Source organism: Scophthalmus maximus, chromosome 14 (assembly GCF_022379125.1).
Source record: "Scophthalmus maximus strain ysfricsl-2021 chromosome 14, ASM2237912v1, whole genome shotgun sequence".
Classification (NCBI taxonomy): domain Eukaryota; kingdom Metazoa; phylum Chordata; class Actinopteri; order Pleuronectiformes; family Scophthalmidae; genus Scophthalmus; species Scophthalmus maximus.
Window position 1 is genome coordinate 2,376,493 of NC_061528.1, and position 18,343 is coordinate 2,394,835.

General features: G+C 43.9%; 3 protein-coding genes across 5 annotated transcripts; all 3 read left to right on the plus strand.

Moving 5' to 3' along the window:
* The first annotated feature begins 1,193 nt into the window (after positions 1–1,193).
* Positions 1,194–9,492, plus strand: LOC118282571. 3 transcript variants are annotated; one of them, XM_035603776.2, is made up of 22 exons: positions 1,194–1,233; positions 1,913–2,033; positions 2,314–2,445; positions 2,527–2,673; positions 3,031–3,232; positions 3,327–3,481; positions 3,606–3,885; positions 3,994–4,064; positions 4,681–4,906; positions 5,006–5,149; positions 5,263–5,430; positions 5,535–5,657; positions 5,760–5,834; positions 5,979–6,025; positions 6,116–6,181; positions 6,347–6,392; positions 6,482–6,710; positions 7,044–7,196; positions 7,292–7,472; positions 7,963–8,140; positions 8,622–8,989; positions 9,079–9,492. In XM_035603776.2, exons 2-22 carry the CDS (start codon positions 1,923–1,925, stop codon positions 9,316–9,318), a joined length of 3,342 nt encoding a protein of 1,113 aa, XP_035459669.2. In that variant the 5' UTR covers positions 1,194–1,233; positions 1,913–1,922; the 3' UTR covers positions 9,319–9,492. The 3 variants fall into 3 exon arrangements, with proteins under 3 accessions (XP_035459669.2, XP_035459670.2, XP_035459671.2); XM_035603777.2 differs by having other exon boundaries at positions 5,009–5,149; XM_035603778.2 differs by having other exon boundaries at positions 3,606–3,819.
* Positions 9,493–9,898: 406 nt separating this feature from the next.
* LOC124850978 (uncharacterized protein KIAA2012 homolog) lies at positions 9,899–11,609 on the plus strand. Its single transcript, XM_047337049.1, has 2 exons — positions 9,899–10,201; positions 10,318–11,609. Exons 1-2 carry the CDS (start codon positions 10,038–10,040, stop codon positions 10,481–10,483), a joined length of 330 nt encoding a protein of 109 aa, XP_047193005.1. The 5' UTR covers positions 9,899–10,037; the 3' UTR covers positions 10,484–11,609.
* Positions 11,610–11,900: 291 nt separating this feature from the next.
* On the plus strand, positions 11,901–18,317 carry si:ch211-67e16.4. The gene is made up of 9 exons (XM_035603772.2): positions 11,901–12,206; positions 13,495–13,962; positions 14,200–14,369; positions 14,594–14,746; positions 14,869–14,953; positions 15,038–15,243; positions 15,336–15,422; positions 16,538–16,616; positions 17,085–18,317. The coding sequence occupies exons 2-9, from the start codon at positions 13,524–13,526 to the stop codon at positions 17,333–17,335; spliced, it is 1,470 nt and encodes a 489-aa protein (XP_035459665.2). The 5' UTR covers positions 11,901–12,206; positions 13,495–13,523; the 3' UTR covers positions 17,336–18,317.
* The last annotated feature ends 26 nt before the right edge of the window (positions 18,318–18,343 follow it).

An 18,343-nucleotide genomic window follows, 5' to 3' on the forward strand; every position in this document is an offset into this window, starting at 1 on the left:
ACTCAACGGACCCTCATAACCACTATGTGGCAAAGGCCTCTGGGTACCGACCAATACTTTTGCACACAGAACTCTGACTGTATAAACTACTGAAATTCTCTTCCGTACTGACATGATTGCGTTCATTTCATTTTTTGCAGATGTGTCCAATGCATATTCTACCACAACGCAAATGTGATCTATATGATTCGGATCTGGTGACTGAGGAGGCCATTGGAGACAACCTTTGTTTTGTGACATGGTGCATTATCTTGCTGGAATTAGAAGATTGTAGGATTGTTTGGCAGCAATGTTTAGATCAACTTTGGCATTCAAATGATGATTGACTGGTATTAAGGGGCCCAAGTTGTCCAAAAAAAAGCAGAAATCTAAATTCATCACATGATCAATAATCAAACAATTCTGCTAATGTGAAGGTACAACATATGTGTTGGTAGATTTGTTTGTTTACTGGAAAGACAGTACAGATGACACATTTTAAAAATCCACTAAGGGTTTGATAGTTTACTACTACCCTGGTCTGTACGTGGTGCTCTCTCGATACTCTGTGAATCACAATTGGCTTTTAATTGCGAAAAGATGTTGAGAAAAGCTATGAGCATTGAGATTCTTCTGACATCACTGATGTCTTTATCCGAAAGGGAAGGGGTGAATATTTGCGTTAACTTGTGTTACTCATGCGAGTAAACGCAAATAATCCTGAGGCCACACTCGCACGAGTACTGTGTTTGGTCTGAACAGACCAAAAGACAAGACATTGGAGTAAAAGGGACCATTTTGGTGTAGTGGAAAACCATGAGTGGCTAATATTCTACTGCAACATGGAGGACGTAGTGTATGTGTGTGCATATACTGTACATACACAGTGTAGTGTATTTTTGATATAATATATATATATATCTGTACATTACATAATATAGTACCACTGCAGATGCAGACAAATGCCTGTGTCCACTCCGTGTCCCCTTAATGCATCGAAAGACTTGTGGATAAGTTCTCGCAATGCACAAAAACCTGGGAGTGTGTGTGTGTGTGTGTGTGTGTGTGTGTGTGTGTGCCCATTTGTTCAACCCCAGTTGCTAGGTTTTGTAGAGTTGGTACTCTGTGTTTCTGTTTCCGTGGCTGCAGTGACATAAGTTTGAACACGCACACACACACAAAGAAAGTGAGAGAGAGAGAGAGAGAGAGAGAGAGAGAGAGAGAGAGAGGCAGTCTTTGTAAGAAAGAAAACAGGTACGTAGAATATTTTGTTTCAATGCTTATTTCTTCTATTAATCATCAAACAAACCTCAAGGATGTGATCAGGATGATAAACTTAATACTTTAACACACTCCTGCTTCCTTATTGACTCTTTTCTAAAGAAATTCTTTGTCATGAATATATTCAGGCTTTAAATCACTGACTTCCTCACCGTTGGTTACTTGAGACTTTGGTGATTAAGGAAGCTGATAGTACTACTGTCTTCTTCATCAATGCACCACAGGACAAAACAATGTTACACTTTTGTGATAACATTAATTTGTGTCTTATTAAAGGCAATATTGTGATTGTTAGATGAATTTAGTGTGATGAATAGCTGTGGCTACACCATAAAATTCTGAGATAATTCATTATAATTACTTGTAGTGGTAACCAATCACTGCTTAAAATAAAACTCAGCTCTCTGGGTCCTGACGGTAAAATAATTATCTTCTTTAAAGTATTAGTTTTTTTGCATCTTCTGCCTTTACTTGATTGGGATTGTGAAGATGGACAGAAAGAGCAGGGGCTCTAATCAGTCGGCCATCAGGTGGCCCCATTAACATTGTCCCTCGTTTTGATTGTATTCAGGGATATTATATAAAAGTGGCATTGATATTTTGTTTACTTTGGAGTCTATGAAATATCCATATTATTCTCTTTAACAAGCAGAAATGACATCATGAAGGAGTTGTCTCTCTCCCTGCTGAGTCGGGGCTGTGGCCGATTAATCTCGTCCAAGGGAACCACTGGAAGACAAGATGGACGCCTGGACGTCTGCTTTACACCACAGGTACACAGGTCACAAGGCCACTCCAATGCGTTTGTTGGAGTTTAGTACATATTGGTATATTACATTAGCATTTGAATACACATTGGTTTTACAGTACCAGCAAGCTGATCCGAATTTTCATTTGTTGTTGTTTTACCACAACAAAATTGATCTATTTCAAATATTTTCACATGACAACATCAGATACCAACCAATGATCCATCATTCAATCAATCAATCCAGACCTTCATTGTTATTGCATTCATTATATAATCAATATAATACATTTGTCATTCTAAAGGATTACTACATCTGGAAGTCGCAGGAGTCTCTGCTGCGTTTTTCCAGCAGCGGCCATGTGCTTGTGAAAGAGGAGTCAACCCTTCCGAAGACTTACAGTACCCGTAGGGGCCCACTTCTACTGTACTCCCAGGTATTTGTATGTGTGCACGTAATGAAGGGAATCTGGCCAGGCACAGTCAACAAGAAATATATCCCTTTCTTCTGTCTCCAGGACCTGGTTACTATGGAAACCAGCTGTGAGTCAGAGGCTGAGAACAGGAAGAAGCGACTTGCGCGACGGTACACTGAACAGGTGGAACGGCAGCTGAGCACCCTGAAGGAGCTAACGGCGGCCATTTTGCGCTACGGCAAGAATCAGGTATAGGCTATAGTGGAGGACTGACTTCTCTATTTATATTGAATGTGTATGTATTGATACTGTGTATGTACTGTAATTTGTATGTTCACATACACATCCTTCATCATAATAAAGATTTTGTCTGAAGGGCCCAGTTTGACTTTGTCTGTTGACAAATCAAACAAAGCATTCGGCTCTACAAAGCTTTTGAGCCTGTTTTAAACCTACTCATTTTTTTTGGTTTTATGGTTCCATCTCAGTAATGGGATTATCATTTATGTGAAAATTGTTTGAACTTCAGCAACTTTTTGTAGCAATAAAATGTATTTGAGTTCTGCAAAAATGCGTTTTAATGTGTCTCTTCTCTCTATACTGTAGTACACCTATTCCCGACTCGCTCCGTCCCGCTTTCCTCCTCTTCCCTTCTCAAGAGTTCCAGACCTTCATCTTCACCTTAATCCCAGTCCTCTACCTGTTACACCGACACAAGCACAGCCCGGTCCAGAGTCGTCTGTGCAGTTGAACTCACATTGTCGTCCTGCAGAGGAAAACTCTGAACCACTGGAGAATCTACCTGAAGGTAAAAAAACCCAAAAAGATTAGAAGAATTAAACCAATCTCCTCTCCAAGACCGATTGATGGGTGTTGTAATATAAGATTAACCTTGTGTGCAGGTAGAGAGGAGGAGGAGCTTGACAGGAAGAAAAGAGTCAGGCTGGATGTGTTCCTCCAGACAGCATGTACCTCCAGGTCTCCTACCCCACAGACGGAGCCTCAGCCCTGGGTACACTATGTAGCAGTAACCCCTGAAGAACCAGAGGAAGTACAGGTAACGACTGAAGTTATCAAAGACATTTGTTAATGCGCCTTTATCTTTACAAATATATGTGGATTGTATTAATTTTGCTCTTTTTAATGTTGCTTAATTTACTGGTCTTTCCCACCAACTGCAGGCTTACTTAGACATGTGTCTGCAGCATACTGCCCGTTCCCAGCAAGTTGAAATAAACCACCAAAGTACAGGCGGGGCACTCAAACAACCAAACATGAACTGTGTCCTCGACGTGTCAGATGATCGAGACTGTTCCGTTCAGAGAAATAGTGGCTTGATCGGCGATGAAGGCAACTATGAAAGATCGACGAGTGGGAACAGACATGGGAGGACAGGTGAAGTTAAAACTAACCTTCAGCTTCAGAATATAAATAAAAACCTGCACAACGAAACAACCTCAGGTATCATCCATAGTAAAGTAGAAGTTATAAAATAAAATAAACATTTACCCCATGCATATCCTCTGTATGTTGATCGCATTGATGCTCTGTTGACCTCCCCCCTCACAGGCCAGTCCCTTCCTCCACTGCAGGTGGGGAAGTCAGTCTGTTCTGGACCCTGCTGGGAGAAGACAGACTGGGTAAGATGACAGTTTTGTGTTTGTCAGACAAACATGAGTACAGGCTAGTTTAGCAGAAGGAAGTGGGGCTTTTGTTGCCTGGTAAGCTCTTGAATAGCGAATGAATCTTCACAGAGCTAGACCATACTTCCCTTCCCACTCACCTTACCCTAACCCTAAACAGGGTTGAATCTTAATCTATGATGTGTCATAATGATAGCTCCATCTGGTGGTCATTGCAAAAACAATTGCATTGTGTTAAGTAAAGTGCTGTATTCTTACGGATTGTAACACCAACCCCTGAAGTTCTTGGTTATTGCCAAGAAAAACTACACTCTGGTTAGTCAAGTGCTGACTTCAGGGATTGTAACAGCAAGGGTCCATCCCATTCCCACTAGCTTGGCCCTACCCCTTGGACCTACCCATTTCTTCCCATTTCTTTTGAAGATCAATGGGTAGGGGTTATCTACCCCTTCAAACCACTTCTAACCGCCCTTCAAACATAGGGAGGCCAGATGCTGACTTCAGGTGGAATGGAAGAACAGAGGGGTAGGGCCTAGTGGGGGAAATGGGATAGACCCCAAGTCCTCACATAATCTAAGAGCAAAACTTGTAGCTGACATGCTTCTGTTGAAAGTTCCAGCCGAGGTGGGAGGGCCAGGACTGTGCTGGGCCCCGGGCTACCTCCCGTCTACCTCCCATAGCAGAGAGCCGCACCGTTGCCCTAGCACGAGTGATCCAGGATCAGACCCAACAGTATGTCCGACCGTGGTTACAAAGAGATGGGTTTCAGTCCCAGGATAATCTGAGTAGACTCCATCACCAGCCTTTGGTTCTACCTCTGCTGTTACCTGAGAAGGAAGGTAACAAAGACACAGAGGAGAGATAGTTTTGTATGTTGGCTAAAAGCTAAAGCATTGTGCGGATGCTGTGTCACATTTTCACTACTCTCACTCTTTCAGTAGAGATGAGTCGGAAGCTGAGAGGAGTAAGAGAAAAGACAGAGAGACAGAACTTTAAAAAGCAGACGATAGGTCACGGAGGAGGAGCAGGAGGAGGAAGGCCGTCTGACAAAGGGTCTACGATTCTGTTGGAGCCTGGAGACGGTACAGTCCTTCAGCACAAATAAAGATATACCCCAAGCAATGCACTCTAGTTGGAGATACATTGTGTTCTTTCTGCTCATCCCTCTTCTCTTACCCTCTGTCCTCTCCTCCAGAGCCTCCTCCAGTAGGAGTGTCGGGTTGTGTTGCAGGGCGGAATGGCCCGGGCAAGCAGAGCTCTTTGGCGTTCTTACAGAACCGACTGCTCGACCCCCAGGATCCCTGTGAATCCAGTGATGCCAACAGACGAGTAGTTAGAGGCGTTCTACCGCTGGAACTGAGAGGTAATGGGAGGAAAGATTTGTGCCCTGGCCTATGGAAACACATCTGAATGAAAGTATCTTATCTAAGGTACTTGTGTAATTCTTCAGAGTTGTTGTACTGTCAGATTTGCAGAATGGCAGATCTGTTGGCAGCCTCATCCTGGGTCCTGATGGGGAAATCATTCAACTGTCACTGTACGACAGCAGCCGGGATCCGTCTCAGGGTGATGATGTCACACAACGGCAAGGTACAACAGATGAGCCAAAACCTTCACTGTTCAACTAAAGGAGAGACTCATAAACATATGGAACATATACTGTATCAGTGACTCGCTGCTTTTATCTCCAAGCTCTCCAGGTTTTGTCCACAGAGGGAGAGACATTACCCTGGGTCATTGTTCTGCAACCTGAGCATACATACACAGGTCTGCACACACACACACACACACACACACACACACACATACACACACACACACACACACACACACACACACACACACTCTGAGTGAGTCCTTGCTCTAATCGTTGTCTGTTGTGTATTGTGTATGCATTGTGTATGTGTGCAGACAGAGGGGTGGAGCTGAACACGCAGCACCACCAGTTCGTGCGTGAGGTGACTTCAACATGCTCTTCATGAATGTTAATTTTTTTATGTAGCTTTTTTTTTATTGTTATTTTCTTTTTTGTCCACTCGGAACTCCAGAGAACAGAGAGTCACATGACTGTTGGGCAGTTTGCAATAGGAGAGAGAAGCTTCAGCACTGAACAGGTCAGTTAAAGCTCCAGATTATTCTGTACAGGTTTAACCACTTATACGCTTATTATAAACATGGTGGTTTGGGGAAAACGATTTGTTAGAGCTCATACAACATACACCCTGAGCAGCGATTCATTATCTATGAATCTGTTGATTATTTTCTGTTTTCTGTTGCAGCTCTACTCAGATGTCCATGACGCATCTTCATCCCACGCTGACACAGGTACAACTCTATTGCTTTTTCATCATAATTGAATATGAATGATTTTTTTTCAATCCAAACTTTTTTCGTGGTTGTCGTTGTCCGTCCAGTGGCTGTGACTCCGAAAAAAACAAAGAGAGCAGAGGCAGTGATGGAAACATCAGAGAAACTAAAGAAGGATGGTAGAAACAAAGTTAGGATGCCTCCACTGAGGGAGCGGGTTGCGAAGGAGGAGGAGGCAAGAGGAGGCGACACTGATGCAGAGGAGGAGGAGGAGGAAGAGGAAGAGCTGGCCATGACGGGACAGACTGGCCATTCGTCTGGATCACATCGACCGGGGTTTGTGTAATTGTAACGTGATATTTTTATGTAATAAGCTTTGTTAAATTTTTCAGAAACTCAACAAAGATTATTTGAGATTTTCTCAATTTATTTTTGTTTTATTCTGTGAAAAGCCTTAACAATCGTCCAGATGTCTGATCCCATTGTTGGTTTTCAACGACAATGAATCAAAGTGAGCGTCGGGTCTCAACTTTTTATACTAAAACATTATCATTCCTAAAAACAAATACAATTTGTATCATTTGAATGTTATAAAACAGGGAAGGCAGAAGACCAGCAGTTTCCACGGGAACCCAAAATGGTGATGTGAAACACTTTAAATATATCTAGTCTCTACAGAAAGAAGCATCAGAGTAAAGATGACGCGTTGGGCCTTCAGCAGAAAATCGGCCCAACTGAGGCCACAAAAGAAAAAGCTGCGGACACGAGGAGGATCAGGAATATGAAGAGGAAGGACGCTGAGGAAGCTGCAGTTGCAACTGGGTGAACGATGAAGACATTAGCGACCTTTATTGATTTGAATATGATCAGTAGCTGTGTGCACTCACACTACAGGCCCATGTCCTATATTTATTCAGGAGAAGTGACATGAAAACTTCGGAATCAGAGGGACCGACGACACCGAGGGCGAATCGAGACGGAGGAAGGCAGAGACAGAAAGTAGAAGGCAGCTCTCAACCAATCAGGAGCCAGAAACCAGAGGAGCGAGGCGACAGAGGAGCAACAGAGACTCGGGACGACTCCGCTCTGCCCACAGAGGTCAGTAGAGTCACACTGAGATGGATTTGGATGCTGATATAAAAAGTGAAAAATTATATATATATATATATATATATATTTATTTTTTTAAATCTGCAATTCATTCTGAGATGTCGTTAGTTAACACTTATGACACAGAAATAACTGAGGCTTGATATTTTACAGTACTAAACTTTATTCTAAATTAATATAAATAGAAAAATGAAACGCATACATGAAATGTCAACATAAACGCACAGCCTTTCTGTATTGTATATTCTGTAAACTAAGAGTTTTCACATCTGCAAACATAATGACAGTTACTGATAAGTCTGTCGACCTGCCAAGAAATCGCTAAGATTCTAATGAAGTATATAAAAGCTAGTAAAATGTTATACATTATGTAATTACACACGGAAATACTGTATCAGAAGAAACCAATCCAAACCGATGCATAAAGAGAGAAACCGTTCAGTTACTTTTCTGGCGGTCAACTGCTGCGATCTTTCAGAAAACGGAAACGAGAGAAAGGGAAGGAGAGAGAGGAGAGGGAGGGGAGGTGAAGACGAGCGAGGACAGACAAGCTCGAGGAGGAGGAGGAGGAGGAGCAGCGAAGCAGAAGGAAGCGTCTGCTGGGAGGAGGAGGAGGAAGAAGAGAGGGAGGGTGACGCACAAAGAATTGGTTTCTGGTAAGAAATCACAAATATTCAGGCAAAAGAAATGATGCCACACAGCAACTTAATGTTCAATCTGGACATGCGCCACATCGAAACAGGAAACATACACTGCACTTCTTTGTGTAATCCTTGATCATTAGAGGCCTGACAGAACTATGTTTACTTGTCACCACAAATTTACTACAAAACCAGAAAAGAACCTTGAAATAGTCGGGTAGAGGACTGACAGACAATGTAAGAGCAGAGATGGTCTTGAAGAAGAAGAAGAAATCTTCCATCCATCCATCATCTACACAAATATCCTTCGAGGGTCACGGGGGTTTGGAGCCAGACCACCAAATGGAATCAACTAACATTTTACTCCCTGTGAAGTTTTATTTGTGGGTGAAAAGAAAGTTTCTGTAAAAGTAGTAAAGTAAAAACTTCTGCTGTATATTTTTCATGCAGGGTTTGTCCTTTCTTGTGCAATCACTTGGATTTTCTTTTCTCGTAGGGAACCACGAGGACCCTGTGGAGAAGGACGAGCAGGAGATCAACCAGGAGGAAGAGGAGGTGGAGGTCAACTCATCAAGACTACACGAAAATGACACGAGCACAAAGTCACGGGACGACGTAGAAGCCGACCGCGTCTCCGCCGCTGACCAACGCAGAAGCTTCCGGTCAGTGAGTTCGCTCTGGTCCAGCGACGCCGCGTCCCGCGTCAGTCAGAGGACGTCGAGGAGGTCGACCGCCTCTTCCTGTGAGGCGCCGGCGACGCCGGTCAGCGCCATGGGTCTCGCCGCAGCACCTGGCTGCCTGTCGCCATGTTCCACTGTCATGGTGACGGAGGAGCAGCTGATGTTGAACCCAGTGAAGCCAGAGGTCGGTGGCAGGCGAGTGCAAATGATGAGCGAATCTGCATTAGATAATTGTGTTATTGGACTCTGTGTGTGTCCCTGTGTGGGTCGAAGTCGTCCACACCCAGGACGAGTCAGGAGGAGGCCGCAGCTCTGCGTGTGGCCCAGAGAGCCGAGCGACGGCGGCAGGAGGTGGAGAGGAAGAGGAGGGAGCGGGAGGAAGAGGAGGAGAGGAAACAGAAGGAGAGGGAGCAGACGGAGGAAAGGATGAAGGGCGAGCTGGAGCTGGAGAGGAGGAAGAGAGCCGAGGAGCTCAGGTCCTGTACTTTCCCTACAAGGATACGAGATTCGTAGACTTGTATACAACGTCTCCACTAATATCAACAGCCCTTCGTTCCTTTAGAGTGAAGAAGCTGGCGGCGGAGGAGGAGGAGAGGAGGCGCGAGGAGGAGGAGCAGGCCCGAGCGAGGCACGAGGAGGCGCGAAGAGAGAGCGAGAGGAGGAGGCAGGAGGAGAGGAGGAGGCAGATGGAGCGACTCCAACGGATGAGGGAGGAGGAGGAGCAAAGGAGGAAAGGTGAGAGGAAGTAAAGGAAGAGGATACGGGAAGGAAGAGAAGGAGGAGGAGCAAAGGAGGCAAAGGTGAGAGGAGGTCAAGGAGAGGATAAGGGAAAGAAGAGTAGGAACAAAGGTGAGAGGAGGTAAAGGAAACGGTTAAGGGAAGGAAGAGCAGGAGGAGGAACAAAGGAGGAAAGGTGGGAGGAGGTAAAGGAGAGGATGCGGGAAGGAAGAGGAGGAGGAGGTGGAGGAACAAAGGAGTGAAGGAAAAGGATAAGGGAAGGAAGGGGAGAAGGAGACAAGGGAGTGAAGGTGAGAGGATAAGGGAAGGAGGATGAGACAAGGGAGTAAAGGTGGGAGGAGGTAAAGGAAAAGGATAAGGGAAGGAAGAGGAGAAGGAGACAAGGGAGTGAAGGTGAGAGGAGGTAAAGGAGAAGATTTTTTTTCCATCCCCCTCCAGCTGAGCTGGAGCGTTTGCAGCTGGAGGAGCAACGGAGGCAGGAGGAGGAGAGCGAGATGCTGCAGGAGATGGACGAGGACGAGAGGGTCGAATACCTCCGCAGGAAGGAGGAGGAGGAGGAGGAGAGGAGGAAGAAAGAGGAGGAGAGCCGGAGGAGAGAAGAGGAGGCCGCCCTGTGGGCCGCGGAGGAGGCTCGGCTGCAGGCGGAGCAGCTCGCCAGGTACAGTCCTAAACGAATTTGTCCACAGATGACCAGCTAAAATAAGTGAGAAATTATTTTTTTAAATGTCCATCATACGGCTGCTCTCTCTCTCTCGCACTGTGTCCTCCCTGCAGAGAGGTGGCGCTGTTGCAGCAGCAGTTGGCCTTTAAACAGAGTCTCGCTTTGGAGGCCGGCGGTCTGGAGAAAAGTCAGGGAATCTCCCGGCCGTGGATTTACTCATATTTCAGTTTGCTGCAGCTGCTGGGTCTGAACCCGTCAGAAGACGAGACCTCCAGCTGATTGATGAAATGAAATGAGTCGGTTTGATTTTAGAAAGATCAATAAAATAATCACCCGTCAAACCATTTGATTTCATCCGTTGCAGTGAAGGATGGTACAAGAGAAGTTCACAATCACTTCGTCCTCTTGGCACATGGAGACAAAAGACAAGACACAGTTATTTTAGTAAATTTCAAAACCTGCGGGAAACATACGAAGAGATCAGAAACTTCTCAAGGTCAATAACCTGAGCAAAGAATGAAAATCTGTGTGTGTGTGTGTGTGTGTCATTATGTCATACTGTCATTTCAAAAAGCGCTGGGCGACACACAGAAGCCCAGAGATGATGCAAAGTGTCTGTAATGATCGTGTTCTGGTGTCACCTCCCTGGTGTGGCTCCTCCTCCGGGAACAGGACACTTCACAAAGCTAATTACTGTATGACTCAATAGCTTCTGTGTGTTGTCTGCCTAGTGGGACAAAAACCTTGCACCCAAAAAGATTTTAAAAAGTCATATTTTTGTGCAATGTCAGAATCTGTTGTTTCGTCATTTGAGATGATTTCAACATAGAGTTTTGATGACGACCTCTGAGTGCGTACTGTAGCTTAGTAAGTTACAGTAGACACGCTCACTGTGTGATAACCGTCATTATCCTGGGAGAGCGATCAAACCGACTGCACTGCAGCGGAGGGGCCGAACCTTTGACACAGTAAACAACAAGTTTTTTTAAAGGTGCATTTACTCAAATTTAAGTTTGATTTAACAATTCGCAGAGGCGGGAAAAGTTGTTTTGTTTTAAATGTTCATTTTTAGTACATTACAAGTATTCTAGCCATTATTTACAGCCCATGTGCACAAGGAGGGACAGGAAGTCTTGACATGCTGGTGGCCCTGAAGTGCAAATCACAAAGACAAATGGGAAAACACAACAACATTAACTCCTGACACCAACCTCTTTTTTGTTGTTGTTTATTTTTGTTTTGTTCTTATTATACATCTATGCCTGATTCCTCTTGCCTTCCGGTTCAAAGAGCAAATCAGCGCTTCCGTCCAATCAGCGATGATCTTTGTCGATAGCTCTTTACCTTTTCCATTAGATTAGATGATGTCGTTTTGTGTTTTTATAAATGTTGTTGTGTTTTGTGATTTACTGTTCTGTTTTCATATTTTTGGGGATTTTTGATTCGTTCTTATGTTTTCTTATGTGCTGCTGTGTTTTGAGATATACAGTATTTGGAGGAGTCAATCCTGTTCAACTGTCGTTGACATGAACAGCAAAAAATACATACAGTGAAAGATCTCAACATAAAACCAATAGAGGATCAATAATCAGAAACAGGAAGTGGCAGCTAGTTGCCAGTCGTTGACAAAGAAGAAGGAGGAATAATTTTATTTTTCTTAACAGAGTGATCATCTTCTTCAATTGACGATCTTTGTTCCACTTACCTTTGACCACCGGAAACACGTCACTGGTTTGTTGCTATGGCAGAAAAAAAATCAGTCCGCTGTCGGTTATTTACTCAAACATTTGATGTGAAGAGAAACATATTTAACCAAAACGCTCCTGCGGTTACACCACATTATTAGTAATGTGAGTCTGCGTAGTGTCAAAGAAGAATTCTGTGGTTCTTAAAAATAAAAGCTAACGCCGAGCTAACTAGCTAACTAACTAGCTAGCTACAAGTTTTGGCTAAGCTAAAAAGCTAAACAACAACAACAAGTAGCGAAGCAACGGACCAAACGGTGAGTGACAGGTCTTCTCTTCTTTCACAACACATCGGCACCTCCACAGGAACCAATGGACTGATAGGAAACGACGCCAAGCTAACATTAGCTGTACACAAACAGCCGTGTTTAGTTTGTGGCGCTTCGAGGAGCTTCCGCAGTGGACGGAGATCAGTGGGTCGTTTAATCGATGTGTGCTACATTTTCACTTCACTACTCATCTTGATTTTTTGAAAGATAATAACATTTTAAAACGTGCTACTGTCTGGACTTCATCAATGTCCCCTTCATGTTCGTTTGTTCAGCCTCATGGGAATGCTGCTGACGGCCCCCTGCACGTTTCTTTGGTTATGGTCATGTTGAAAGTGTCTTTAAAGGGACAGTGCAGTGATTTTTGACGTGGGGTTATATGAGTTACTTATGCATAGTTAATGTGTGACCTTGTGGAGATGGTGATCAGCGATGTCATTTTTGCGGTGGTCCCCTCTGCAACAGTGGGACTGACACTAACGCTTCTTCCACTTCTCCCCCCAAACTCCGTTAAATGACATCGCTGATCACCATCTCCATAAGGTCACATATTAACTATGCATAAGTAACTCATACAACCCCACTTCAAAATCACTGAACTATCCCTTTAAGGTATCTCAACACAAGTGTTGTGTTAAGAGTTTAAGAGTTTTTAAGAGACTCCTTTGGACACTTTTTTTTTTATTACTGCAGACAAATATTGGCGTTCAAATATCAATGATCTGCCTCTTCGATTAGTAAATAATCGGTATCGTTATCGGCCCCAGAAAAAGCCGTATCGGTCGACCCCGGTTGATTTTCAGTGATGTTCAGATCAGGGAGATGTTGAAGAAGTAGTACATGGTGGATCCTTGTGGTCTGCTTATATTAATATTTCCATAAAGATAATTTAAGTTAGGATAAGGAAAGATTAGACTTTATTAATCCCACTTCGGGTTATTCACTTGTTACAGCAGTAGCAAGAGTCAAAGGCATCAGGGAAAGAGGTAGAAATATTTAAATATATTAAAACATATAATAAACATTGTAAAAAAACAATAAAAAAAGACTTTCTTCATCAATTAGCGTAGTTTTCAGATGCTCAGGTAGATGCTCAGAGGAGCTCAGGATTGTTGAGTGTTACCAAGATTTTAGGAGTGAGGGAATCTATAGCTCTTGAATTATCATATTTTATAATGTAATTCTGAGAGTTTAGAAGCAGAACGGTGCTCATGTCATTTCTACTTTTGTGTGAAGAGAGACTCGTGAATGTTTGCTTCTGATCTGCTGCACACAGGTAAAACTCTGAAGAACCTTTAAAAAAAAATGGACGTGAGCATCGCCGTGTCGCTGATCCGAGGCCAGATGGGCGCCGTGGTGGAGCGGGCGGTGAACGGAGCGGTGGAGACGGTGCTGGCCGAGATGCTCAAAGTGGTCGGGGTCAAATTCGAGGAGCTGAAGACGCAGCTGGCGCTGATGAAGCGCGACGTCACGGCGCTGCAGAGGGAGAAGGCGCTGAAGGAGAAGGAGAACGACAACATCCGATCCAAGCTGCGCTACACGGAGCTGAAGCTGAAGTACTACAGGCAGGGGGTGGAGGAGGAGCTGCAGCAGAGAGAGGCCGCCACCGCCTCCGCCTCCACGCTGGTCCATGTCCACCAACCGTCCACCTACTCGCAGACCCAGAGAGCTGGTGCAGGCCTTTACCCCGCCGAGACCTCGTCATCGTGCTCGACTCAGACCAGGAACGATGAGGGCAGTCAAGGTACCAAGACTTCTACTTGTCCTTCCTTGCCACTGAGTGTTATTAGTTCCCGTGTTTGTGCTCCAAGAATGCACCTCTCGATCTGAAAGGTTTGGCGAAAGCCTAACTTAGGACGAAGGAAGAACTGTTTCCCAAACTCAATCTCACAATATCTGTTCCATCATCTGCCCCATAAATTCACAACTGGTCAAACTCTCGTCCACTGATGAATTATAACGGGTCAGTAATGTTTGTCAGACACAGGCGAGAGTGCAGACGCCGTCGTGGCTCCTCCTCCTCTTCCTCCTCTTCCTCCTCCTGCCCAAGCGCTGACTCTGGATCCGGGGAAGCAGTCGGCGCCTTGTCCGCTGTCCTCGGACAGTTCCGCCCAGGCCGACAGCTCCACGCTGCCCCCCTCTGCTCCACAGGTGACAACACACACACACACACACACTCACACACACAGACGAAACACACCTGACTGAGGTGGGGTGGAGTGGTCTATGCTTTGACATTTGACCTCAGTTCTGTTCTGACAGTGAAGAATTGAACGTGACATGCTACTAGAGGACTTGCATCTGACTGTTCCAGCTTCAGAGGTGAACTAGAGGAGCTGTCGATTCCTCCTCACAGTCGTGGTTGTCTCCTGTAGGTGATGCAGGTGAAGCAGGAGCAGAAGGAGGAGGAGGAGGAGGAAGAAGAGGAGGTGATCTGTATCAAAGAGGAGCCGGAGGAGGAGCAGGAGGTGATGGCCACCTTAGTGCTAGACTGCCAGATGCAGCACGGTCAACTGTCAGAGTCGGAGGTGAGACTGGAGCTGAAAGATCAAACCAACGAACAACTATTTCTACGATGTTAAGAAGATTCAAGAACTGACGTGTCTGTCAAGTACGTAAGGTGATAGCAACCCCTTCCTCTTTATTTCAGACTCAGAGCTCAGTGACTGGTTGGCCGGGGTTTCCAACAGGTCAGAGAAATCTCTCCACCTCCTTCAGTTCGGCACCAAGCAGCTGTGAGTAGATCTGAGTCTGTGGACACACGGTTCACACACATGTTTTTACAATACAATACAATAACTTACATGTTGTTCTCTCAGACCTGATGCTTCAGCCGGAGGCCTCCCAGCGGTCGATGGGAGCCTTGCCCTGCGGCCTCCCCCCTCGCCAGGCCGTGCGGCCCTGGGCCAAAGACTTCAGCCTCTACGAAGAATACAAACTGCGCAGGAACGAGCTCCGCCGGCGAAGTCTCAACAGGCGGCGAGAGCTGGAGAAGACGCTACCTCAACCGCTGCTGGCCGACATGGTGAGTCGACCTCGGGTCAAAAACATTCTCTTCAAGTGGAACCAAATGTGTTGATCTGTGTTAAATGTAAAATATGATAATGTGTGTTGAAGGTGCGCGAGCGGCGAGAGAAGACCAGACTGAGGGTGGCGAGGTGGAGGGCGAAAAGGAAACTACAGGCCTGTTTGAACCAGACTCAGGTCAGTGAAGACTCCCAGAGAAGAGTCTCTGAGGTTCAGTTTCTGTCTCCAACACGAAGATGTTGGAGACAAAAACTTTAGCGATGAGGCTCAGGTTGGGCGTGTATGAAAAATAGAGGCCGTCAGATATCAATATGTTAGTCATTAGCCTTTGACAGACATATAGGTATCAGCAGCAAATGTGTTTATTTTTTTTCAATTCAAGTTCTTTATATATTTACATTTTATTTATAATTAAGTTTATAGTTAAACTTTAAAATATCAAGCCTCAATTACATTTGTTTGTCATAAGGGTTTGATAATGATTTTTTTAACAGTCCCCATAAATCCATATCAAGCCGTCTCTAATAAAAAGTCCTGTTTCTTCAGGTTTTGAAGTGGCTAATCGATACTATTATATAATATAAATAATCTTTATAACCACCTGAGGTTGGACGGGGAGTTGCCAACACACACTCTTTGTAAAACACGCACGGAGAACGTCTTTTCAAAGGAACTGAAATGTAATTTATTAAGACAAAACTGCGGTTGACTTTTCCACAAACAAAAGAAAAATAAGATGAAACTGATTTCTTCAATTATATAAAATGTGTGGTCAGAAAACCAGTGCTCTCCGCCATCTAAACATCTCATTTCCTCCTTCTCCAGGAGGAGTGTCATAAGTGGCAGTTCACCAAATCAGTAACTGACCAATGTTGGTCTCCCTTGCACAATAAAATCAAAGTAAATTGTTTTAACAAACTTTAGACGAAATAGCAGAATAAACTAAACGTATATCTTTTCTTGTCATAATCCAGAAACTGATAAAATGTCTCCAACAGGTTTTGTGTTTCGACTGATTTTGAATGAAGCTTTCAGTGAATCTGTGTGACGGATGTTGATGTGGACTGAGTTCAACGTAACACGTTGACACGGTCGCTAACACGACAGCAGCACATCCTGCTTAAGTTTCATGGTCGACACTTCACCTGATTGCTACATGGCTCAGTTCTGAATAATTAACACGAGAGCTTCTTCACACAGACTCACTCGTCTTCCCAGTTACATTCAAGTATCACTTACAAAGACGGAGTCGTCCTGTTGATCGAGTCGTTTTTTGTCTTTTCCACTCATAGACTCAAAGCGGCGCCGCAGGACTTTCTCAAACTGTCTATTCCATCGGCAGCCAGCATCAGGAGCTCCGAGCGTCTTGTGGTAAGATGAGATGCACCTCCGACCTCTCCTCGCTGTCTGATTTGAAGTTGATCAAAAGTTTGATGTCATCCAGCTCGACTTTCCCAAAAATATCCCGTGGCTGTAGTCAGTGTATTTTATTTTGTGTAACGCAGTACTATAGCTGAACACATTTATATCCCATAATATCTGTGATTATAAGATACATGTAAAGAATAATCATACTTATTTTGAACCACCTGTATTAATAAATCTCTTACAGAGGAACCACATAAACGCTTTTACTTGAATATTACTGGTCAGCATGAAAGAAATACTGATTACACAGTTATTCACTTATTGTCTGGTGTTCAGGTCAAATTTATACTTTTCCTTTTAATTTTGTAAATAATTATTATCATCGCCACATGAAAACCTTTTCGAGATTGGGTGTAAGAAGTGAAGGTTATGTAAAGAAGTTGTGATGGCATCAGACGTCTCGTGTTTCAGCGTCCACCTCCGGCGGTCAGCAGAGACGAAACTCCACGCTGCCTCAGTCCGGCAGCTACCTCAACAACAACAACAACAACACGTCCGCCGCTCTCCCCTTCATGACCTCCTCCCCCTCGCTGCTGCAGCAAGGATCCATCATGGCCGCACACCAGCACGCCGTGACGTCGACTTCATCCTCGTCCTTCCCGCAGCAGGTCAGCCTATCGCAGCAGGGCTTCTCTCTGACGGAAGCTGATGTCTTACAGTGAGACGTTTTGGAAGTCAGAACTGTGAATGTGCTCAGATTTTAAGAAGGTGTTTATAGAAAATATGTTGGATGTTTAACAACCTACAAAATGAACCATCCAAAAGATGAGTTAGTTATTAGAATTTATTTACGACCTATTTTTTACAACTAAATTATGTTATTATGTTAAAACTTAATTAAACACGAACATATTTCATTTTCGTTAAGGTGCAAAAACTAAATAATAACTTGAAAGAACAAAAATTCTCATTCAGTCTCATTCACTGACCTGCATGTAGCTGCGGAGTCAAACACTGTGGCCTAAATCACAAGTAGTAAAACAGTTTCCACTGCCGACCAAAAATATCTATTCCTCAGAAGTTCATTTATCAGTTTAGCCGTTGATTTTACTTTTCTTTCAGTCTGATTTCTGCTGCCCAAAAGAAATGAGTCAATATTTATTAATACTCAGGAGCAGCGGCACTCGCTGAAAAGAGCCAAACCACTTGCTATGATTATGAGTTTTGCGTCGTTTTCTGCCATTGCCAGTCACAAATTGTTCTTTATGGTGGCGCACCAACTGATTCAATTTCCGGTTTCCGGCAGCGTCTGAAAATGTAAATGCGTTCAAATATTCAAGTAAAACACTTTCAGAAAACTTGTGTAAACTATCTGTACTATACACGGTAGAGATTATTTTGATTCAGTACTTTTAACTGTATATAAGTTTTATATATGTAGATTTGTGATAAATGTCATGAACCTGTAAATGTTCCAGTTTTAATGTATTTTACAATTCAAATATTTTGTTTGCGTTGATTTGTTCTTAAAATATTGGACAAGGACGTGACGTGATGTGCAGTTTTTTGGTTTGTTTTTTTTTACAACAAACACGTTTAGGCTGCAAACGAAAGAAAAATCCAACTGGCAGAACAAACACAATTGGCAGATAAAGATCTGACGAAAGATTCTTGTTAGGTTTCTAATAAATGCAGCTAAAACAATCACTGTGTGAACTCTTCTTTAAAAG